At 43.9% G+C, this 25,770-nt stretch overlaps 1 protein-coding gene and 1 long non-coding RNA gene across 4 annotated transcripts; both read right to left on the bottom strand.

Moving 5' to 3' along the window:
• Window positions 1–896: 896 nt before the first annotated feature.
• LOC124668070 lies at window positions 897–3,089 on the bottom strand. 3 transcript variants are annotated; one of them, XR_006991545.1, is made up of 4 exons: window positions 3,031–3,089; window positions 2,385–2,473; window positions 1,925–1,989; window positions 897–1,801 (listed from the first exon to the last, which is right to left on the bottom strand). It is a non-coding gene; the product is annotated as an uncharacterized LOC124668070 (long non-coding RNA). The 3 variants fall into 3 exon arrangements; XR_006991546.1 differs by lacking the exon at window positions 3,031–3,089 and having other exon boundaries at window positions 897–1,596; window positions 1,687–1,801; window positions 2,385–2,608; XR_006991544.1 differs by lacking the exon at window positions 3,031–3,089 and having other exon boundaries at window positions 2,385–2,608.
• A 10,797-nt stretch (window positions 3,090–13,886) lies between these two features.
• On the bottom strand, window positions 13,887–14,647 carry LOC124661762 (thaumatin-like pathogenesis-related protein 3). Its single transcript, XM_047199638.1, has one exon. The coding sequence runs from the start codon at window positions 14,600–14,602 to the stop codon at window positions 14,084–14,086; it is 519 nt and encodes a 172-aa protein (XP_047055594.1). The 5' UTR covers window positions 14,603–14,647; the 3' UTR covers window positions 13,887–14,083.
• Between the last annotated feature and the right edge of the window lie 11,123 nt (window positions 14,648–25,770).

The raw sequence follows: 25,770 nt of genomic DNA, 5'->3' as shown, positions 1-25,770 counted from the left end.
AAGGGCGTTTACAGAATGGTGTCATATTCTTGTGATGCACCATCACAAATACCTTGTATATAAACTATAGCTGATCCACAGAACTGAGCAAAGCCCTATTTGTACAACTGAAGTAAACACAAAGGAAGATAATGATAGTTTGACTATATTTGATCTGGAATCTGCTCATGGCAGACTCTTGCTGTCACTTAGCTAATAGTCATTGCATAAAGAAACACAAATCTCAACTGGAATACAAAATATCTTGCAGCGTGCTGAATATTTAGCAGACATTAGCGACTATTCAATAAAACGACCCAGCATAAAGTGTAAGAAAGTAAAAAAAAAGGAAATTAGGGGCTACCTTGAAGTGCGCTGAATATTTATCATGCATACTACAACAACTCACATTGATGATAGGTGTATTTCGGGAGACACGGGCCCACGGGTTGCCGCCAACGGTAAGCGTGCGGATGGGTCGTGCTGCTGCCGGCGGGAGGGGCAGGCCGTGCAGGCGCACCCACTCGTCCCTAGATTCTCCCAGTCCCGTATACACTTTACGGGCAACTTTTAGATCATATTCTACGGCCAGAGTATTAACTTGTTGCTCCCAGTCGTGAGTACATTTTTTACGAAACAAGCAAATGTTAAGAGAGCTTCGGGCCTAGTGTTGCTTATAACATACACAACATGTGGATCAACAACATAAGTTGCAGAAGGAGTGTAGGATTAAGAAACTTATATTGAGGGGAATTTTCACGAAGCATGTGGACATCTTATTATATGCTCTAGGTAGAAATCAGATTCCTCCCATCCCCAGGCAATCCTGCATACCAGTTGTACACAAGGAAGAATTTTTTTAGTATTCACAGAGGAAGGCAGATCTTAACAATCAACCTGATAGTTCATATGGATATTTAATTGACTTCAGCCTCTTAGAAAATCATCATGTTTTTCTAGTGAGCAGTTAAAACCAGCTCAGACATGTAAGATTAAACATGCCATAACATTAAGATTCCGAGTCAAGTGAAATGATGTGTAAGACCAAGCAATCTGAACAAAGACAGGAAACAAAAGGCAAATGTGTACCTGAAACATGAATGAATTTCACATTCAGGGATTGTGCTAGCAAAGATAGCTTCTCAGCTACATGTATGAAATATGATATACCACGTTCTTGAAGTACCAGACTTACAAAGAAACATCATGTCAAAGGATTCAAAGGCACTTGATTCGAGAAAATAAAAGATTATAAGGATAACAATAAAATACCACCTCTTCACTGAGCAGTTCATCGCCCATCAAGTTTCTACATGTTCCCATACGAAATGAATTTACTCTATGAAGAAACATAATTCCACTAATTTACACATGTGAAATAAATAAAAAACAAGCAAAGCATGCCTACTGTGCCACACCTGCCTTTTCTCCCAGAGGTAAAATCACAATAACCTCGCGCCTCAGCACCATTTAGATGCATGTTTGAATGCAGAAAGAAAATGTATGCCTCTCAACTCGGCGCTGCATATATACTGCATCACCGTCGCTCTACAAAGCTCTCAAGGAACACATCCCGCTACTTTGTAAACTGGTGTCAAGTGTCGATTTTCCACTAACCTGGACAACCATGCAGCATCAAACCAAGCACACTGAAGGGAATAAGGTGAAAAGGGAACTCGCGAATATCAACAGACAATCATTCATTACCTTACAGCGACGGATCATGCTAGTGAAACCTAAGCTTCTTACTGAACATTTGCAATCTAGGCACAGTGAATGGAGAATAATCCCCACCCCCTTCAGAAGTGCTGCACCTTGAGTCCTATAAGAATAAGTGAATAAATCCACTGTTGGACTAAAAATTATTCTGCAGGATCCATTTAATGAACTTGGGTCAGATTATGAACAAAGCCGAAGGAAACTCAGTTGCCCAGTCATTTATTACCTTTATGTGAAGGATCAGTGACAATGAAACCTAAGCTTGTACGCAATCTCCGCACAAGACTGAAGCTGGGTACAATAGACTTCTTAATTAGCTTGACACAATAGTTTCAGACTTTCAGTACTCTGCCCCAGCATAAACTTGGTGGCAGGTATATGCTAATCAAATAATAATCCTCATTGCTTCAGAAATGATGCACTTCAGTAACAACTTGGTAAGCATTCGCGTAGAGTGTAACCCAAATCAATCATACGATAGCATGAAGATTACATCCATACTATTCTGAAATAAAAATGCACCACCAACTAAGATATCTTCTCAGCTACATGTATGAATATATGATATACCACATGCTTGAATGACAACCCTTGCAGAGAAACATCATGTCAAAGGATTCAAGTAAGAGGACTTAAAGGCACTTGATTGGAGAAAAAGAAAAAAATTAAGGATAACAATAAAATACCTCCTCTTCATTGTGAATGATGCCTGTTCAGTCCTGCTGCTTCATGCGAAAAAGAGCGGAAGAATAATTCCATGATTCCAGCCTCAGTTCTTGAGACAAGAAATTACCCTGTCAAAAACAATACCCACTATATTTCTAATGTGGTAGCAAATAATGCATTGCAGCAGAAACCATACATAAATTATCAGTACATCAAATGTTATTTTGAACATTTCAGAAAAAGGTTCAAAACTATCTAAAATCTGATGACTAACAAATCTTTTGTGGCCATATTTGAGGTTAGCAAATTCATAACGTCATATCAATCACAGACTCATGACTCTCAAATGACCAAAGAGTTTAGAGAACATGCATATAAGATACTATCTCTGAAATGAAACTGCATACCAGATCATATGGTGTATACAGAAGTTAGGCAAACATAGGCTGATGATTTAGCACTACAAACACTGAACATATCTAATATCTGCAGTTGACATTGTGAAAATGGGACTTACAACATTAACCGATGATGGAAAAGATAAATAAAGCTCGAGCAAAAAGAGACCACATATTATGCCATGTTTTACAAAGATATATCTGTACCCATGTTTTATTGAAATACACATCAAATCTTCAAACCATGAATTAACATAGGAGAGGGGACCTGGCAGTGGCGTTGAGCTGTGCTGCGTCAACCCCTCGGTGTAGGAGAGGGGATCACGGATGGCGTCGCACAGAAGGCGGAGACTCGCCTGCAGATGGCGCGGACCGATAAAAAAATACAGAGAGAATAATACAGATTTGAGGCTACTGATAGGAAACTGAAATTCCATATCTCATACATGGATCAGTACGGCCGTACTGTGGAGGTTGGCGATGGCGTTGGAGATGCCGAGCACAGTGTAGACGCCCCTGCCGCTGACGGACGTGTCCTGAGGAGGCGCTTCGCGATCTCCAGCTGCCACACAAAGAGGCGACAGGGAGGGAGAAGGCTGGGCGGCCTCCACTCCATCTCAAGGTCGTCCGGCGTCCGGAGGGATGCGGAGGAACGGGAAACTGCGGAGGCACGTGAGGATGCCGCTGTTCGTGGAGCACAGGATGTGCACGGCCTAGTCTAGGTCGATGGTGGGGTACAGGTCCGGGATCCATGGCGGCGAAGAGATGGGATCCATGGAGGCGGGGAGCTCGGCCCGGATCCATGGTGGCAGGGGGCGGGCGGCGCTGGGCTGCTAGAAGGAGGCGGCGGCGTCCGCGGACTCGATGAGATCGCAGGGTCGAGGACGACGAGGGTGGCTACTCCCTTCCCGCTGGCCACCGCATACAGGGCAGGACATTCCTTCTGCTGAGATCACAGAGGAGGAGCTGGACGGACCATGTCGACGTTGACCTGGTGATGCCATCCTTTACGACACCGCCGTGCCTGCTGTCCGAACCATGCCCACACTGCACGTCCCCAAGTCTTTCCCCATCTCTATCGCCGCCGGCGACAGCCTCTACGTAATGAACTCGAGACTTGGGCCGCTTCAACAGCACACCTTCGAGGCCCTTGTGCATGGACCCTTGCCGGATTGCTGTACACACGGCTGGTTCTGGCGCTCTCTCCCACCACCACCCTATGTGTATAACCCTGACTACAGTGAAGATGACCATGAGTACGATGATGAGGGGGAGATTTTTGAGCCATACGAAATTAGAGCCTACGCAGTGGTTGGCGACTCGCAGATTTGGATATCTACTGCGGGTGCAGGAACCTATTCGTTTGACACGGCAAGCGGTGTTTGGAGCAAACATGGCAAGTGGTCTTTGCCGTTCCGTGGCGGCGTAGAGTATGTTCCGGAGCACAAGCTTTGGTTTGGATTCTCGTCTGAAGATAGGCGATTTTGTGCATGTGACCTCACCTGTGAGGAGGAGGAGCAGCCTTCGTTGCACAAGGTGTGGGAGTTGGATCTCCGGCTACCGCAAGATTGGATACCTATCAAGCCGTATCTAGTGCCTTTGGGCTCTGGCAAATTTTGCATTGTTCAGTTATTTACAACGTCAGAGGTAGTGATTTCTGCGGCGGGCTACAGGTGTCACAAAAGTGAAATGTTTGCGGTGCTTACGGGTGTGGAGGTGGAGAACGTGGATGGCATGGGACTCCGTATGATCAAGCACAAGTCCAAACGTTACTGTCTTGACGGCAAGTTTATCAAGCAGGTAATTTGATTCCGTTTGGCTTATATAAGTAGATGGTTTTCCTTCAAGATTGAATAAGTAAGATGGTTTTCTTTGTAATCTTCGTATGTGTAAAATCTTTCTTAGCCTTATCGTAGCAACAACAACAAAGCTACTCTCCCCATCCGGGTATATGGTATCTCAGTCCATATAGTTAATATTTCGATCAGCTGGTTCACATATCACATTAGGTCCAGTTGGCATGTCCAACCATTTACCCACAAACAAAAAAGGTTAAACGGAGCCCAGTAGGCACTTGTCCACTACTGGTTTGTTATCACAACGTAATTACTCACACACATAAAAGGTTCAACGGAGCTCATCACACACATATGCCCACTGGGCATATGTGCTCTCATGGTTTACATCACAAACATATTTGAACACACGAATATCTATACCTAATAATACACTACATAAAAGCCCGTAAGTTTACCACATCCCATACTGATTTGAGCACTGGGCTATTTATCCTCTCCATTCTCCTATCCGTGTGCGACATGTCGCTTCCTTTTTCCGCGGTACGTTGAATCAGTTGATCATTTGGTTTTGGTTTCCCTTTTCTCGACTGTGAGGGTTACAAGTTACCTTTTTCTAGGCTGCCTTTCTTTGTATTGTTATAAGAGCTGCCGGTGATTGTGGTGGGGGTTAAGAACGGTTGTTTTTTTTACCGGTTTCTAGGCTGCCTTCCTTTGTATTGTTGTAAGCTCTGCCGGTGATTGTGATGGGGGTTTAGAACGGTTGTGTTTTAGAGCGGTGTTTGCCACGTTGATTGGCACATTTCCTCTCTACTTGATTGTCACATTTCCTCTCCACTATCTCCACTTATCTCCCGAGCCCTCTCAAAGAATTGCGTCAAACCCCGTCACAACTAATCGATTTCATTTTCTCATCCGCTTTATTCATTTTGATGGATCTCCCTTCCTGCCTCTACCTCCAAATTCTCTCATCTGACAAAAGAAATATCTCGTTTGGTGCTATATATGCTCCAATCCCCATGGTGAAGGTGCACCACTGCGAGTTCCCCCCTGCCCAAGCTCCCCACCCCACTATTGCTGCCACGATGAAGTTGGTCAGCGCGCCGCCGGAGCTCGAGGTAATGCTCGCACTAGGCCCACCCCACCACACATGCATCAGACGGAGGTTGACGCCGCAGATAAGTTGTGGAAGCCGCAGGTCCGCACGCGACGGCCAGCCAGTGCTGTGGTCGTTTACGAGGAGGGCCAACCGTTGGATAGAGCCTGCCAGTCATGGGGATGATCGCCGGTACATGGGGTTTTCCTTTTTGTTTTATTACAGCTTCTTTTTGTATGCAGGCAGATAAGATTAACATCCAAGCATATATCAAGGTTTGGATTTTGAAGAGTCACAACGGAATTTAGTTGCACATTTGTCTTTTATCACATAATTAATCTTCTACTTTAGTGAAGTTCAAAGATATATCTCACATATGTTATAAAAGTGACAAGCAAATAACAAAGAACGATAAAGGTAAACGCAGCGGAGACACAAGATTTAACGTGGAAAACCCCTTCCAACACAGAAGGGGAAAAAACCACGGGCGCCAGCCAACAAAATTTCACTATATCGGAGAGTGTTTACAAACGCCGTGGGTTATCTTATAATCTGATAAATCCTAGCCGGCGGCTTACAAGATGTATATATAGGCGGTGCCAATGATTCGTACCGTACCGGCGACGGGCCTCGCTCCGCTCGTCAGAAGTTAGCCTCCCTTTAGTATATGAATTTGGATCACAATACAACAATAGACATGTGCCTTAAGTCTTAACTCCTCATGCAAACTTTCGTTATAGTCAATGGAGAAGTTCACTTTTTAATCAAGCACTGCTCAAACTAAAGCACTTATCTTTCTACATATCCCCATATTTTTCTGTGTATCATTTGATTTCAAGTACATATCTGAATATACGCACTGGCAGTTTGGAGCTGAGTGTTGGGCGAGGTTTCCATTACGTTTAATGGTGACTCTATATGAAATCTGTAAACAATCATGTAGCAGTAGCTTAGGGGCATTACTGTAGTAATAGTGTGAAGGTGGGTGATCAGTTTTCCGCTGTTTTAGTCTCATTCCCATGGATGTTAGAATTTGGAGTAATGTGAATGTGTGTGGTCAGTTCTGTACTTTCCCGAGTTTCTCAATGTCTTAGCTATGGATCAGTTTTGCACTGTCATATTCCTGTTTGAAGCTACCTACTGCTTGCACTGTTACTTCAGAAAGCATGGGCTGAGTAAGGGCTCATCTACCTACGATTATATGATTCTACAGAAATATCATGGCTAGGAACTATTTTGTTTGGAAATTCTATCTCTGTCATTGATTGATGAAAATAACTTGCAAGTTGCAACACATGTCATGCTAGGAATGGTTGCTCACAGATTTGTCATGTCTATCGCTGCACTGGCTAGCGTGGACGACGAGGCAATGTTGCGAGCATTGTTAGTGGGCATTATTTTTTAGTTCCTTTTGGTTTTTTTTTCCTTATGTGGATCATGGCGTGTCTTTTGTTTCCCGATTTCTTAGCTATGCTTCCCTCATCCTCCCAAGTTATAGTGTGATTCTTTGTAGGAAACGCCTTCGGTGAAGGTTCATCATAGAATCCATTTCTTTGTAAGTTTGTCCTTTTACTTTGGAACAAACCAATTCGAATGTGCAGATCCGATTGCATGGTTACCTGTGGAGTTTTTGCATTACATTGCTATTAAATGGCTTGAGAGCATTACATTGAGTGTTTTAGTGTAGCACTACATAAAAGTTATTAAACTTTTTTTCTTGAAAGTGCCAACTTCTGTGCGATTTACTTGTCATCAACCTATATGATATACTAATCAGTAAAGACATTTGCTTTGGCTGAATAAAATATTTGATGGCAGTTTATTTAGTTCCAATGTGCCATGTAAATTTATTTACTTTCTCCGGGTTTTCAGATATTGTGCAAGGAGTGTAGATAAGATGCCAGCTAATGCTTTTGTAAGTAGGTGTTTTCATCAAACTCCAAACGGAGATAATTATAGATTCACCAGTTTGCCCTTCCGTTGCATGCTAATGATCGATGCTGAATCTTTTTGTGATAACAATACATGGGTGTCTTATACTGAGGTGTTTTGTAATGACAACGTTAGAACTGCATATCTATGTCATTAGTTTGTGCTCCTCAATCATCTCCTGTTTAGAAGGTATTACAACTAATCAGGTTGTTCTAATCAACCTGGGACACCAAATATCAATATTTTTCCGAGTCATTTAAATTTTTGTTGAGTGGTGCTTGTTTGCAAGTGGTACTCCCTTGATATGGGTTTATTGGGATCTAAATGATCTGCATCGCTACCAACGCAAGCGCTCCTACGTGGACAAAAATGATGTCCCAATCTTTAAATCCCTCATTTTTCTCTAGCAACTAATTAGGGAAGACTAAAGAGCTATGTATGCAAGTGCATGCATAGCTCAATTTGAATTTTATATGGAGAAGATGCATGGGTGGGAGCAATTTCACAAGAAGAAGGGCCACAATGGCTATTAACTTGCCCTAATAAATATTGATTTGAGATTTTGGGCATAATTTTAGATATTTTCCTAATTTCACTTGAAGCCCAATAAATCGGTATGGAGGGAGTAGCAACAATTTTTTCCGTTAGTGAATGCTACCTTTCCAGATTTGTACACCTAATTTTTTATTTTTACAAGTACTTGCAAACATGTATGTGAAGTTCAAATTTGGCCCACTTCCAGCTAAATCTGCAGGAATAGTGGAAAATACGAGGAATTCTTACAAAGCTAGTATCATCAGCAGGTATATATGAATCGTGGTATAAAAGTGGTATACTATTTTTTAGATAGGGTTTGCACAAGTACAATTGTGCTTGTTGCAGCCGCTTCAAAAAGAAAAACCATGTTTTGGCACTCAGAAAATAAAAATTGTTTTTCTTTACAAAGAAATTGAAAATTCCATCATCAACATTGTTCGCCGGTTCAAGATATACTTGTGTGCACAATATATACTTGTTCCAACAAACTATGCTTGGTTAAGGTCATGACCTAGCTCATTTGCTTTGAAATTCAGTTATCTTTGTACGTGGTAGCTCATTTATGTGAAGGGGTTTTCTAGAATAATTTCTATATTCATTTTTTTCCTTGTAACTAGGTCACATAATGTGATATTGTGAGAAGGTTTTGTATTTTTATCTTTTAATTGGTTGTGCCAATATTTGGTCTTACTTGAAATGGCGTTTTTTTTTCCAGAATGAGCGCTACAGGCACACCAAAAGGAATCTCATGAAACTAACATCGTACCTCCATTTAAATAACACATTGACCGTCTAAAAATGATTTTTTTTTTTAAAAAAAATCATGAACAAGTGAAATATGACATATAGTTCAAATTCGGCCCGCTTCCACCTAAATCGAGTAGGATATAATAGAAAATACGAGAAATTCCCACAAATCTAGCGTCATCAGCAGGCATGTGATTTTTTTTGTATAAAATTGCTATACTATATTTTAGATAGGGTTTGCACAAGTCTAATTGGGCTTCTTGTAGCCTCTTCACAAAAAAAACCCGGTTTTGGTACTCAGAAAATGAAAATGAATTTTATTTGCAATGAAATTGAAAATTTAGGTCGCATGGTGTTTCTCAGCGCTTTGTGCGGGAAAGTCGATTTGTGCTACGGTTTATTCCTCGTTGTTGTGGGAAAGGGAGTAAAGAGTAGGAGGCGACCATCTCGACCTTTATGCTTTTCTTTTCAATGTTTTTTCTCGTTGTGGCACGAGAACACGCACGAACCAAAGTTAGTGGATTTCGAAGGAAATAGTAAGAATTAGGGCTAGAAAATTTGGGGAAACATAGATCAACACAAAAGACAACACATCTGTGGACTAAAACCACAAAAACCTAAGCAAATTCAGAGATTAAATTTCGAGCTATTTTTACTTTTTTAGGCTATTTGTTTAGAAAAAAATTAGGGTGAAATTGGAAGGGGTGGGGGTCAAATTCGTGGTAGCCTAGAGCTGTGATACCATGTTATGATGGCTAAGCCTTCGATATGTGACCCGATCTCACAAATTGACCAAGGGAAAGACGGGACAATGTAAGAACACGAAGAACGACGAAAAACAAGATGAACACATGCAAAACACAACCCGATACAATCTGGTTTTCTCTCAATATGGCTGAAACCACTGTCCCGATAGAATCACTGAAGGGAGAAACACGAGGTAGAATTCTCGAGCAAGAGATCAACATGCAATCCATATAATCACTCGTATGAGAGACTGAAGTAGAATCACACAAGTGAGAGATCAATCACATAATATAAAGAGGGCCTTGATATAACTCCTACATTTGTGTCTAAGAGAGGAAGGGGTTTCCCTAATCCACTAGGGATGGTGGAAGGTATAAGCCTAATTCTTCATCAAGTCTATCAGAAGGTATAAGCCTAATTCTTCATCAAGTCTATCCTTGGGTTTCTAGGTGGGGAGGATAGACTATATATAGGGAGCCACTAAGTAGAGGTAGTTTAGGCATGCAAGGGGTTACATGGGTCTTGGCCCAAATTGACTTGTGGCAGACGCCTCACTTAGTCTAGAGACTCCGGTGTATGTAGGCCGGAGACTTCGGTCTTGATCTTCATGATCCGGAGACTCTGGTGTGATTCGACGAGGCCGAAGACTCTGGTGTTGGCAGGCCGGAGACTCCGGTGTAGCTGCGCCTAGAGTTTTTTCCGTCTCATCTTCCATGCCTCCGTGACCTCGGCCTTCAATCCTTGAGCATCCATGGAATCCTCCCTTCCTTCCATACTTGGCGATGTATTTCTATCATAGACATACGATGGAGAATGAAATAGCATACCATTCCATATAAAAGATTGTAGATACACATAAAGGAGAATATTCACCTTTGTGTGACGTGTGTCGACCCACATGACGTGATGAAAGACCAAAGGTCGAGCTACATCAATATATGTGAAATTTTGTATAAAATTGTTGTACTATATTTTAGATAGGGTTTGCACAAGTCCAACTGCACTTCTTGTAGTTGCTTCACACAAAAAAAACCCGGTTTTAGTACTTAGAAATGAGAAATTTTCTTCATCAACATTGTTCCCCATTCCAAGATATACTTGTGTGCACTTAAAAAAAGATATACTTGTGTGTGCACAAATAGGATCATTCCTACAAACTATGACATGGTTAAAATCATGACCTAACTCATTTGGCCCGAAAATGATTCACAAAAAACATACATTTTAGTAGTTACATAATGATTCTTTCTAGAAAAAGTTCAAAATTCCATTTTGCAACATTATTTGAAATGAAAATATGCACCTATGCGATAATCTTAGACTCATTCGCTACGGGAACCAGTCAAGGTGCCGACGGCCGCCATGCCGTCGGCACAGCTAGAATTGCCGTCGGCACCTTGCTGTCGGCATAATATATTCTCCGTACAGACTGGTCGTCGGTATAGAAAAAACGGCCGTTTGGCAATCGAATTTTTTCTTTTTTTAATCTCTCACATGGACCATTTTAACTTTAACTACACTTAATAGTAAAATTCTACTCATGGTCAAACTTCCCGGTCAATCATCCATCCTCACACTACTCCATCCCTAGAACGGTTAACTTCTATGTTCCTTTTAGACTAGCTTCCACGAAAGAAATGACGCATTGCTGATAATACTACAATATCAATCATATTAACCTTTATTCCCTGATGTTGCACATCTTTATTATTTTTGAATTCCAAAATTTTTTTCCAACGTAAACTACAATAAATAAGTATATTAATCTTGAATTCAAATGACAATAAAATGATTTTATTTTTTTTGTCCTTTTCAATTTAATATGTTAATATCTTTAAATCCGTAAATCAGAATTTGAAAAATAATATGTCTAAATAGATAGATAAATGAGAGGAATCCAAATATAACATCTATATCATATTTTGAACCAAAAAATGATTTTTTCAAAAAATCATGAGCATTAGATCATGTACCTATAGTTCAAATCTGACCGACTTCCTACCGATTTGGCAGGAATTTGCCTTTTTCACGAGGGGTAGACGAAAATATTTAAGATGCCTCGGTTGGGAAATTGTGCATTTAAGGTGGTCTACTATTTTTTAAAAATGAAATGGTACCATTGTGAAAGTTTAATTTGGTGGTTCCTTCACAAAACACCCCATTTTTGGGACTCGGAAAATAGAAAATAGCTTTTTGGTGCGACGAAAAGGAAATATCCCCCGCAACATTATTCTCCATCCCAAGAGGCACATGTGTGCATATTATCACAAACTATGCCACGAATCTAGCCATAACATTGGTCGCTCGGCCTGAAAACCATGAAACATCAAACATGATAGCTAATGTTTGAGAAGTTTTTTTAGATATTTGCAATATTCCAAGTTTTTTATTTTTCCTTAAAACTATATCACATATTATGACACCACGTGAAGGTTTTTCATTGTTTTGTTCGTTTTTTTTAATTTCTTATGCCCGTTTTAAACTATGGTCAAAACAGCGGGCATGGAGATTCTTAGCTCGGGGATGAGCCTCGCTAAACTTGCAATGGATCTGTGATGAAATAAAATATTGTGAACCTAAAAATCATGAGCATTAGATTAGATCATGGTTGCTTCACAAAACATTTCGTTTTTGGGACTCAGAAAATGGAAAATAATTTTTGGTGCGACGAAAATGAAATATTTCTCCTGCAAAATTGTCCGCCATCCCAAGATGCACATGTGTGCACAATATGGGCACATTATCACAAACTATGCGACGATTCTAGCCATAACATTGGTTGTTCAGCGTGAAAGCCATGAAACATCGGACATGATAGCTCATTTTTGAGAAGGTTTTTTGAGATATTTGTAATATTCCAAGTATGATATTTTTGCAAGATAGATGTTTTTTTTAAAATTTTGATATAGTATTTATATTTTTCTAAATTATAATGATTTAGTTATGATTTTTTGAAGATTAATATGGTAAAATGGAAAATAGCTATGCCGACGGTAAAGCCGTCGACACAGGGCTGAAATATGTGTCGACGGCATAAAAGCCGTCGGCAGAGGCCTAATGTTGTTACCTTGCCGTCACGGCGGAGAGATTGTGCCGACAACCGAAACTATGACGACGGTTGCCGTCGGCATAGACCTTCCTGTGCCGACAGCTTTTCTATGCCGACGGCTTACCTGTTGGCCTGGCCGGAACGTTCTTGTGCCGACGGCCCCGATATTTAGCTGTCGGCACAGGTCCTAGCCGTCGACACCTTGTGCGTTTCCTGTAGTGATTCACTCGGAAAAGCCATAGCACCGTCACAACGCTCTACGGCGCCGGCATCATGATGATGCACACGACCTTTTATTAAATAGTCTCAAAAATTCGGTGCGACGGCGATCGCCACGTGTCTCTTCGTTTGCCAGGTATATGTTGTTTGCCGAGTGTTTTTACATTTTATGCCGAGTAGTGTCTTTACCGAGTATCATTATTTTTCCGAGTGTTGGAGTTTTGCTGAGTGGTGGCTGTTTGCTTAGGGTGTGTTTGGTAGCCCGGGTCAACTGAGAATATTTAGCTCTTATCATACATGCTCACCCTAGCTATGCTGAGGTCAGACTCATCACATGTTTGGCAGCCTCGGATGTGTTGAGCTAGGCTCATATGGGATGGTGTTTGGTACAATTTGTGGTGAGGTGAGGTCTCGTGGCAGTTTTACAGAATGGTCCAACTTTTTTAGCAAAAAGATCCTGAAACAAATAGAGAGAAAAGCAAGCAAGCCCTCAAGATCTCATCTCACGCCATGGACCTGCTGGGTGGCGCGGTGGCCGGAGCTGGGCAGCCTTGGGCGGAGGAGGGCGGCCTTGGGCAACGGCGGGCGGTGCTGGATGGCGGATGAGATGAACTGTTTCTAGATTAATGCTTAATGCCAATTGTTCAAAGTGTCCTTAGCGGGTATTTAAAAGACCATTAGTGGAGGACAGAAGGGAATGACCTTGCCGCCACCCTCGGTCGACCTTGAGGCAGGCACGTGGTTGCGCGGGAGGAGGCCCCTCGACCTTGAGGCGGGTGAGCGGCCAGCGAGCTTGAGGCGGTGGCGAGATTGATGGGGACGACGGCGAAGACAGCAGGGCGTTGCTGCCAGTCCTCCAACATGGCGACGAATGGGTTGAGATGTCATCGGGGTTGACGAGAGAGATGAGTCCCGGGATGGCGACGGATTTTCCCGAGACTGGCGGTGGTGAGTTTCGATTTGTAGTTGATTTAGAAGGAGGGAGAAAGATGTCGAGCCACTTATTTTCAAATGGAGGGAATAAATATACATGACTATGCATGTATGTCCATCCTCGATTTATTTTGAACTTTATTTGGCCGTTCGTCTATACGTAGGTATGACGGCTGGAATACAGATGATAGTATCGTGATGTAAGCAGTACATTATTTATACGGTCGTATATTTACGCCGTTCATTCGAGGTGTGACGTAGCGCTTCATGGGCAGAAGGTGATCTGGTAGTTGCTGTTGCCGTTGCAGCCGTGTGTTTTGACGTCGTTGGGCTGGTGATAGGCATCCGGGCAGTTGGAATCCCTGCACCTAAGCGCGACGCCGGTGCTGCACGAGAAGTCCATGGGGAGGTTGTATCCGTCGATCACCGAGATGTCGTAGAAGTCGTTCGCACCGCCGCCGCCGATGGTGTACTCGGCCAGCGTCGCCGGCGGCTGCCCGGAGAGGCTGCAGGACAGCGCGCCACCGCAGTCGCCGGTCGCGCACCGACCCCTGCCGCCGTTGAAGGAGCACCCGGTGCGGCCCCATATCCTGCCGGCGCTGGTGCCGGCGGGCACGTTGATGCTCGACGTCCGGCCCGAGTCGAGCTGGAAGCCCCCGCCCACCGGGATGCCCGCCGGCCACACCGTGGAGCCGCAGTTGTTGGTGATGGTGAACGTGGCCGCGCTCGCACCGGCGGCGAAAACGGCCAGCAGGACAAGGAGCACTGCGGAGCAGGTCGCCATTGCTGCAATCTACACGTAGCTAGTCTGTGTGTGTGTTGTGCTGTGTTTGAGCTTGCTGTATACTATAGGAGCATGCGTGTATTTATGGGTGGCGCGCGAGAAGAAAAGTATGCCCAGTAAAGCGAAAGCTTGGAAATTTTTCTAGATATTGGCATGCTGCCAATATTGGCCGAGAAATTCTACATGACCGGACAAGACAGCCAGCAGGTTTCGTCAACAATGACAATTACTTGTAGCGAAGCAAGAACCACGACATTGCCTTGCACTTCCTGCGTGCATTGCATCCAACGTTCTGCATGACATTGTATATATGTTTATCAGATGATTTCCAGTCGTATTCCATTGGTTGTACTCCGTAGTATTTTTAAAATTGTTATAACATTCCAAATAACATGTAGTACATTCTGCTACATGCATGATAGTATTTAAACGCACAACACTTGTTCTTTCTAATGCTGTTGAAAGTCTAGATGGATATGAGAATATTTCAGTTTTGATGCTTTTTTTGTGGTGTAAGTTCCTGGTCTAAAAAATGATAGTACTGTTCACAACATGTCCAATTTATTTGGTACATGGATTTTTACAGACAATGATTTTGTATTTTTCAAACAACAGAGAAAAATTCCTTTACATTTGCATTTGGGAATATTACGGGCACAATCACATTTGCAGGTAAAATTCCTTGGTAGCCAGTAGGTGTGATTTTCTACAAAAATCATAACCATGAGAGTGAAATAAATACGAGTTGTTCATTTCTTCCTAACAGAATATTTATACATGTTGTAAGCTGCACAGACCATTCTTGCGGAAATGACGTGATTAAGCTCCCAGTGCATTAGTCCAATATAGCTTGTTGCTTTTTTACCTTTGGGGATCAACATATGTTTTCTTTCAACAACGGTTATCGATTACCATATACCGGATTTGTTCTGAGATATGTCTCTATCATGTGTCTATGCAGGTAACAAAATTTTCTACCGTCTAATTTAATTATCTTGAGTGCATTTTATAAAATTATATATATATATATTTATGTAACAGAACGTGAAATAGAGTAAGATGTAAATCATTTTTTTGTTAACCTTTCATTTCTTTGAATTTACTATTTGAGATTCAGGTATGTGCAATACATGATGCATCCACTGACTTAGGCAAGATTACTAGTACAGAAAAAGGCGATCCGGAGTCGAAAGCGACAAGAAAGCCTACCCAACAAGAAAATTTCTTTGGGCGAGCGGTAATCAAGGTTTTAAATAGCATGCTAAAAGAAATAATGGTGGCATCCTCCAAATGCTATGCATGCTATATCATGCTAATAGCATGTTGTATTTCAAATAGCGTTAAAAAACATCATATAAAGTCTGAAAATGAAAGATTTTAGTCCAAAACTAACATATTCATACATACATATTCACATATAAAAATAGTTCTCCAATTTTTTACAAGCTTAACATCAATATTTCACGAGGCAATGATATAGTATAAATTATTTATTAAAAATTATTAGTATTACCATTATTATCTTCCGACTCAGAAGAGGAATCGACATATTGACGTTAATCACCACACCACACCAAACAAAAGGAGAACTCTTCTTTTCTTACCGAGGAAAACTCAACCCTTTGTATCGATATGTTGTAAGAAATAGCGAGCTAAAGCTATAATATTTTAGCGCTATATAACATGCTATTTCATAAATAGCGGCATAGCGAGCAAAATTACTAAAATTTAGCGTGGACTATCAAAATATGTTGTAGTGTGCTATTAGTGGAAAAAATTGACGGTAATACAACTTCCATCAGCCAGAAGCTTACCGATCGGGAGCTGCATTTGGTAGCCCCGCAACACCACAGAGGAGCCCAACAAAAATTGCAAACGGACATGCTTCTAGAAGCCCAGTAAACAGGCTATAAAGGCTAGCAGAAGGATGCGGACCAACAGAAAAAGGCCTGCTAGGAAATTTAGAGGGGCAAAACCTATTTCCCGTCTAGCAGCGGCGCGGACTAACGCTCGCACGCGTTATTCTTCAGTTCTTCGCTGCTTTGGTTGGTTTTTTCTCGGTTTTTCATTTTTCTTTCTTTTCTAATTTTTCGTTTTTCATTTTTCTTTCTTTCGGTTTTCCTTTTTATGCATTTATCTTTTTCTGTTTTCAACATACTTTTCAAATTCGAGGAAATTTAAAATTTGAGCAAATTTAATTTCGAACAAATTTTAAATTCAAGAAAATTTTCAAGTTGAAGCATTTTTCGAATTTAAGCAAATTAAAATTGGAGCAATTTCTAATTTGAGCAAATTTTAAATTCGAGCAAAATATCAAAATTTAAATTTTTTGTATTCCAATTTTTTTTAGATTTGATTTTTTTCAAAATATGAAATGTTTCAAATCTGAAAGTTATTTTAAAAATTAAAATTAATAGGGAAAAAACTGCAGTTAACTTTCTCTGCGTGGCTGGGCCGGCCCAATTGGAGCGAGCCCCCGCGTGCCTGCGTTAATCCCGCACGCGCACGAGTGGGGTATAGGGGCGCCCGTTTAGAGGACAGGAGCAGCCCTGCTAAAACGGATGCACCGGAAGGGCTGAAAGCAGAAATCCTGTAAGAGGTCGTTTGGTATCCATCATTTGGGCCTGGAATTCTGGAATTCATTTTGGAATTCCATAGGTGGGCTGTTTGGTTGCCAAAGAATTGTGCTGTCATTTCATTTAGGAATTCTAGCAAAATGACTCCATGGGTAAACATGATTCCAAGCTGAAACCTGTCATTTGCAATTCTCTATGGAAGCCTCTACAGATTCAATATTGAATTCTGCTATCATTTGCAATTCCTGTGGCAACCAAACAAGTGTATATTTCTGAAATTACAATGTAAATGAAATGAATACATGTATTCATTTTAAAATGCTACAAACGAAATGAAAGCCTGGCTTCCAAACGACCTCTAAGAGGTCGTTTGGTATCCATCATTTAAGCCTGGAATCTTGGAATTCATTTTAAAATTTCATAGGTGGGCTGTTTGGTTGCCACAGAATTGGGCCATCATTTTATTTGGAAAATCCAGCAAAATGATGCCATGTGTAATCACAATTCCGAGCTGAAACCTGTCATTCACAATTCCTGTGGCAACCAAACAAATTCAATATTGAATTCTACTGTCATTTACAATTCCTGTGCCAACCAAACAAGTGTCCATTTTTGAAATTACAATATAAATGAAATGAATACATGTATTCATTTCAAAATGCTACAAATAAAATGAAAACCTGGCTTCCAAACGACTTCTAAGAAAAATAAGGTAAAAGCATGCATTACGTTTCGTTTAGCTAATCGGTTGCGTTAAGAGCAAATCGCTCTAGCTACACGTGAGTTTACGTGAGCACATGGTGTTCAAAAGCATCGACTGAAGTTGCATCCATCAAGCAAGGAGCTAGATAGCTTTGCTAGTAGCTGTTGCGTGTCGTGTCAATCCCTGCGACGAAGTACTACGGTGAGATCACCTATGAAACAAAAACTCTATGCATAACTTGTATTTCAAATTTTATTTCCCTTTCCTTTTCTTTTTCTTTTCATGCATCCATTTTCTTTTATTTCTACTGCAAATTTATTGATAATGGTCTTGGCAACATGAATAAAATACAAATGTAGAGCACCGTGGGACATCAATGAAGAAATAAGCAAAACATTGGGGCCGAGATGACTACGACTAACGAGCACGCATACGGCACATGTTAGACTGTTATCCGAAGACAGCAACTCACGCGATAAATAATCTGGTAAAGATGAAACACAAAAAAAACATTGTTTGTTCAGCGAAGTAGCGAAGACCGAAGACGCGCGCGAACAAGGAGAACGGCCAGCATCAAACCATGGAGAAGTCAACAAAAGTAAATTCGGTGACATGAGTGCTTAGTGGAGGTGGTTGTTAGAAATAGTAAGCATGATACGACGTCGTGTGCATCGCCAATAGCAGACGTACGTCTCTGCGTAGAATAGGAACTCTACATCGAGTTGGTTTGAATATGGTGTAGTGGTATTAGGTTTGGTTGTCTAGCTTTTACGTGTATAAAAGAACATCCAGGCTTGTAATCTTCGTACCGTGAATAGAAGCAATAAATAAAGGAAAAGGCGCACCATTATAAAAGAAAGATGTGTCTACTCATCATAAGTGTATACTCTCTTCGGTCGGATTTAATTGACGCAAAGGGCCACATGCATGTTGTTAGGCCTGCCCATGCGTCAATTAATTGAGACTAGAGGTAGTATATAGGATGCAAATAATCCATGGATATGTATAGTTGAAGTTTTTTTTTTTAACTTTCATACACCTTTATTAGTCTCTATATACAACAAAAAATATCGTCCAGTACCTAGCTTGGCTAGAAAAAAAGCAGTACGTGGAAGAGACTTAACACGAGAAAAATCATACATGTCAATGACAGCCGACTCGGCGATATCTACATGTCACATAAATACACACCACACATGCCAACATGGCGCCGCAGGACGTATATATTCTGTCACACATATATAGTTACACGTGTTTTGTTCCAATGAACTGCATAGTGGCAGCGACACTTCCGTTTTAGCCCTTGTGTCGCACGGGTCCAACCGAGTCCCGCCATCCATAGTGTGTCGATGTTTTTTTTTTTTTTTGAACAAGATGTCGATGTAACTTGTCTCCCTTCTCCAGGCTCCAGCTTGTGTGGCCTCCTTGGCTTCTCCCCACATATCATGCTATCCTATATTATCTACAGCTCTAGGCCGGGTTGATGACCCGCCTCCTGAAGGTCTTATCACCAACAACGTTCTCTGTCATCTGATCTGGGTTGCAAACAATCTAGGCACTTAATTGGCTGATTTTTTTTTATTACTATGGCTTACCTTTGTCGTGTTATCAACATTGGGGGAAAAATGTTTCGTACCCGTCCGTCCCCGGCGGGCAGACTCGGGGCGATTCCTGGAAACCCTAGCCTCTAGCGCCCACTCCCGTACCCGTGTCTTGGATAGGAGGTGCGGGGATCTCCTCGGTCGGTGGCGGTGCTCCTAGGTTGACAGGGTTTTGGCGGGGCACATCCTCCCGGGTGGCGCAGCGCCATGTGGCGTGGTGGCGGCGCCGCGGCGGGAAGGTAGGGGAGATGGAGGAGGCACTCTCCTGGCCCAGATCGAGGCCCTTTGGGCCCCATATGGGTTTGGGCGGGTCGGTCTGGGTGTTCCTGTGCCATTTTCGATGGTCGAAGAAGCAGCTGGTGTTGAGTGTGGTCTAGATGGTGGCGCATGGGATGCATCACGACCATGAGCTTCATGAGTCTGCCGGGCTCGGCCGGGCCAGAAGGGCCCGGTCTGCTCCTGTAGCTATGTTCGGTCGGTCAACGTAGGTGGCGGTGGAAGTTGTCCCTTCCCGTGTGGCCGCTGTTCAGTCGCTCCTCAACCCCTGGCTGCCTCCACTCGGTTCCATCGGTCTTCGTTGCTTGGGCCACTATGAGATGGCGGTGGTGATGGCAAGACCGTGGTGGTGCGAGTTGGTGGGCGGCGAGGTTGGTGGAGCGCGATCGAGCGTCCGGGGTCGTGGTTAGTTGGGGATGGGAGAAATCCTTGTCGGATGGCCGACACCGATGCGAAGACGTTCCCGGGCATCGCCATTCCTTCTTGAAGGGCGCTGTCGGCCCCCTTCCCACACCCCTCCCGCCGGGGGAAACCTTAGGATTTGTTTGGGCAGCATCGTCGTCATCGTCCCATCCCTTCTTGAAGGTGTTCCTTTGGTATGTGGCGCTTCGGATGGCTAAGAGCGTGGTGGAATTCTCTGAAGGCACAACGGTTGCGGATCATCATCATTTTCATCGATCTGACTTTCTCGACATTGCTTTTTTTTCTTTCTCTTTTGTTTCGTTTGGGCGTGCTTGTGCTATGGCTCCAACAAATGTACTATGTGGTTTCGATATTAATATATATAGCTAGGCGACAACCTATTTGGAGAGTGTTATCTACATTGGGTCCCATCTGAAGCTGATCCAACAGTACTGCTGATGTGTGCATTACCCTTCGGGTAACTAGTACTACGCTACCTCCTACGGCCCAACTAGGGGGCCATGAAGATCATCCACCGACCGAGGTGGGCCGTTATGTCGGTTCCAAAGAAGGATTCTTGAAGAACAAGGCAAGAAGACGAAGAAAACAAGGAAAGTTTAGACATAGAACTCTTTGTAACTTAGTCGTACCCGGACAGACCTCTCGAGACCTGGCTCACAATATAAGGGCCAGGAGAGGGTCTGCCGAGGGACACACAACCAACTTAGCCATAACCACCGTAAGTCTAGAGCTAGGTCATACGGAATCTTAGCTTCTCGACGAGTTCATAGTCAAAGCCTTCGGCTACCCCATTGTAATCCGATATTCTCGATAATCAAGATCAGACAAGTAGGAAGTAAGGGTTTTACCTCCACGAGGGCCCCGAACTTGGGTAAATGCCTCTCCCCGTTTGTTTGGTATCCGATGTCTCGTGTTAGCCCGCATGATTCCGTCAACCCTAAGCCCCAAAAGGTGGGCATTGCCGAGGAGTACCCTCGACAATTGGCGCCGTATGTGGGAAACCTGTTGGCGCAAGACCCGGCATCGGCTGCTTCGGCCATGTCATCAGCAACTTCATCAGCATCGCCGGCATTGTCGTCGGTCCCTTCATCGCCAAGCTCAGGGAACTCGATTCGATTCGGGTCCTTCGAGTTCACTCCGCACAGCGACTCGTCTCGTTCGACCTTTTCGGATCTACAAGGAGGGTTGGGCATGACGTTTGGGAGCATCCACTACAACATCAACGCTGAGGGCATCCTTCGGCTGCCCGAACCGATTGTCTCCAACTCAGCAAGAACTCCATCCCCGTCAGCGACAGGATCAACCGCGTCAACTCCGGTCCCGGTCGATCTATCGACTGAATTATCTGCATCGACAAATTCTTCACCGCCAACGACCCCCCGATCAATATCATCTATGTCGATTGGATCCGATGATTCTATGTTATCCGACATGACTTCGTATTACTGCTTAAACTGCGATACCAGGCACAGGTTGGGCTCAGATGACACGCATTCGTCTGCAGCGCCAACTACTCTTCGGGTGAGGAAAGTATCAACAGTGTCGCCAGGACAGCCACTTGGAGGATGGCGCATCATCAGATCTACGCTATCCTCAATTCAGCGGATGGAGGAGAAGAAGGAGAGCGCACACCACATGCTAGCAGGCACCGCAACGCCGAAAACAGCGCCAACAATGACGACAACGATTACACTATTATAGAAGAAGAGTGGGTAGCAGCTCGAGCTGCTATATTCAACAATATCGGGCTCCCTTCCGGAACTTCGGTAGGGACTCATAACGTATATCGCTCTATATTGGAGAGGAATCGAGTGCGACTGTCAAACGAGCAAGCAAATCTCGATCGACGTCGGATCGTGGCTGATCAATCTAGTGAGCGCCGGAGAGCCTCACAGGCAGGCGCGTCTCGGAGCAACCAATGTTCAAGAAGACACCGACCAAGGATGCCTCGACTTTTGGAAGATGATGCAAGGGAAATAACTTCGAACTTGTCCAAATCTTTTATGACTATGAACACCGCGGGCTTGTTGAGACCAAAAACCGTTGAGGGAGAAACCGCCAACCTCGCGGCATATCTAATCAATCAACAGCCAGCACCCGAAGGGCCCATGGTGCAAGCTCATCAGGGTGCTCTGGAAAGCCTTGCAATTCTCGGAGATAAACTCGTTCCTCGAAAGGAGAAGTCTACACACCAGGGCTGTAGCTCCAAGCATCGTTCGAGAGACGCTCGAGACGATATTACTCAAAGTAGGATTGATAAAGCTCGACGACGACGAGCCGCAAGAGAGGAATACGACAGCGACGACTCCGAAGAAACTCATGATTACGATGGCGAAATGCGAGGAGCCAATTGTTTAAACTATAAGATCCGGGAGACAATGCCACCTAAAAGGTTTAAGCCTACTTCCACTGATGCTGCTAAATATGACGGGCAGCAGGAGCCGAGACCCTGGATAGATGATTATCTACAAATTGTGATCCTGCACAAAGAGAATCAAATAGCAGCAATGCAATGCTTGCAGCTTTACCTGAAGGATTTGGCACGAGCCTGGTTGAGAGGTTTGCCAAAGGGTTCCATCAAATCATGGGAAGATCTAGTCGATGCTTTCGTCAAAAACTTCCAGGCGACATACAAGAGGTCCGTCGGAATTGAGGAATTACGTCACTGCCAGTAGAAGCAAAAAGAGTCGAGGCGCACGTACATCAGACGGTTTACCAAACTATTGAACGCTGCCGAAGATGTTTCCATCAAAAGAGCGATTGACGCCTTCAGTGATGGCATCCGACGGGAATCATACATTGAAGAACTTGGTCGAAAAAAGCCGAAGACTATCACCAAGTTGACGGAAATCGCCAACAGTTGGGCTGATGGAGAAGATAATGTGAGAAAACCTCGTCCGCGCAGCGACGATAAAGATGACGATCATCCAAGGCATGACTCGGGCAGTCGAAAAGATCGGCGCAAGAGGAGAAAAGATTGCGGGTACGACGACGCCAACATGGTAGCCGCTGGATATTCTGATCGACGAGATGATCGGTATGACGATAGGCATGATGATCGACAGGACAATCGTAATAATTTAGGGAGCCGTGGCAACTACAAAGGACGGCCTTCAAGGGTCTCAGAAATTCCTTTCGCCGAGCAGTTAAACGCTCCCTGTTATTTACATTCATACAGATAAGAACAAGTCGAGTCATCTGCTCAGAGACTGTCGACAGTTCATTGAGATGTAGAAGTTCATTCAGGGGCCGCAGTAGTCGAATCCACCGCCACCGCCACCACCACCTCAGCACCAAGTCCAGCAAGTACAACCTCATAACCCCAATGAGTTCCTCCACCACGAAGACAGATGAGTATGATTCACAGAACTTGTGTTTCGAGAATAGAGATGAAGAAACTTACACAGGAAATCAACCTCGCAGAAAGTACCATGGAAAATATCCTAGAATATATCGACTGGTCATCACAGAGTATCCTGTTCAGCAGAGCGGATCACCCGATGACCATCCCAAAGCCAGGTCATGCCGCCTTAGTAGTCGAGGCTCAAATAGGAGGATTCAGTATGAGCAAAGTGTTCATGGATGGTGGAAGCAGATTAAATTTGTTATTCGCAAACACAGCCAAGAACATGGGGATTACAATGAAGATGCTAGAAGAATCCGATACATGTTTTCACGGCATCCGTCCTACCTTACCGTCATATTCTCTCGGAAAGACCTCTTTGAATGTTGTCTTTGGAAACCCCGACAATTTCAGGAAAGAGAGGATCGAGTTTGAAGTAGTAAATTGGGAATCACAGTACCATGCTATACTCGGAAGACCAGCTTACGCCAAGTTCATGGCTGTCCCACATTATGCATATCTCAAGCTCAAGATGCCAGGCAACAACGGAACAAATATCACAGTCCATGGAAGTTTTTCTCGCTCGGATAACTGCGATCGCGAGTTTCAGAGGATTGCTGCCAAATTTCGAATGAAACAGGAAGCTATAGACTTTCCGTCTAAGCAATTAACTTCTCAAGAGGATGACAAGGTCAAGAAATTGAAAAAGAAACCAGATGACCCTGCATTGGGAGTATTAGTGGTTGGCCCCTCAAAAGTTGATGACAAATCCTGACGTGGGCATTACCCTTCGGGTAACCAATGTTGCTCTACCCTATACGGTCCAGCTGGAGGCCCATGAAGGCACTCGATGGCAAGATGGGCCACTAGGACGATGCAACGGAAGGTTCCTTGAAGTACAAGACACGGAAGGAGCCGAACAAGGAAAGTTTAGAAATAGATCTGTTGTAAGCCTAGTCGTACTCGAATAGACCTCTCGAGACCTGGCCTCCTATATAAAGGCCAGGAGAGGGGCTAACGAGGGACACAATCAATCTTAGCGATCTTAGCCAACAAAAGCCTAGACCTAGGTTACCCTAGCACTTAGCTATCTCGACGAGATCTCAGCCGAACTATTCGGCACCCCATTAATTGTAACCCATTATCATCATAACCAAGAACAGACAGGCAGGACGTAAGGGTTTTACCTCATCGAGGGCCCCGAACCTGGGTAAATCGCTCTCCCCGCTTGTCTGTGAACCGATGTCTCGTGTCGGCCTTGCGGATTCCATCAACCGTAAGCCCCTATCGGAGGGCATTGCCGAGGAGCACCCTCGACAATTGGCGCCGTCTGTGGGAACCCTGTCGGCACAAGATCGGTCATCGGCAGATCCAATCATGACACCGGCGGCTTCATCAGCAACTTCATCGACACCATCATCGCCAATCCTGGGAAGCCCGATTCAATTCGGCTCCTATGAATTTACTCCGTACAGCGATTCCTCCCGTTCAAACTTTTCAGATCTACAAGGAAACATGGAGATGACCTTCGGAAGCGTCCACTACAACGTCAACGCGGAAGGAATCCTTCGATTGATGGAGTCGCCCATTTCCGGATCGACGAGTCCAAGCGCGTCATTGTCACTCGACCTATCGGCTGGTCTGACAGGATCGACGTGTTCACCCATGCCCTCGACTCCCCGCTCGGTGTCTTCCATGTCAGTAGGATCTGACGATCCCACATCTTCGGAGTTAACTTCGTACTACTGCTTGAACTGCGACACCAGGCACGGGCTGGGATCGAGCGACACTCCATTCATCTGCAACGCCCGATATTCATCGGGAGAAGACAGTATCGACAACATCGTCCAAGGAACCACCCGAAGAGCGGCACGCCATCAGGTTTATGTTGCCAATAACACAGGAAACCCGAGGCGCAGAGAAGACAGAGACCATACCCCTCGTTCCAGCAGAGGGCAAGTTTTGAAAACAGCGCCAGCAACCGCGACAGCGACTACATCATCGCGGACGAGGAGTGGGCAGCGGCCAGGGCAGCAGTACTCAACAACACACCGCTCCCCGCAGGAACCTCGGTTGGAACCCTCAATGCTTATCGCTCTATACTAGAGAAAAACCGGTGCACCTGTCGAAAGAACAAGCTACCCTCGAGAGACGCCTATCTGCGGCAGATCGATCTAGTGAACGACGAAGGGGCTCGCAAGGGAGCGCCTCCCGAAACACTCAGGGAGCAGGCAAGCACCGGTCGA

This window comes from Lolium rigidum, chromosome 6 (assembly GCF_022539505.1).
Source record: "Lolium rigidum isolate FL_2022 chromosome 6, APGP_CSIRO_Lrig_0.1, whole genome shotgun sequence".
Lineage (NCBI taxonomy): Eukaryota > Viridiplantae > Streptophyta > Magnoliopsida > Poales > Poaceae > Lolium > Lolium rigidum.
The sequence above is the reverse complement of the archived record's forward strand: the minus strand, read 5'-3'. Positions and strand labels throughout refer to the sequence as shown.

Excerpts from the sequence above, each read along its gene's own strand:
- LOC124661762 (XM_047199638.1), bottom strand. The coding sequence starts at position 14,602 with ATGGCGACCTGCTCCGCAGTGCTCCTTGTCCTGCTGGCCGTTTTCGCC.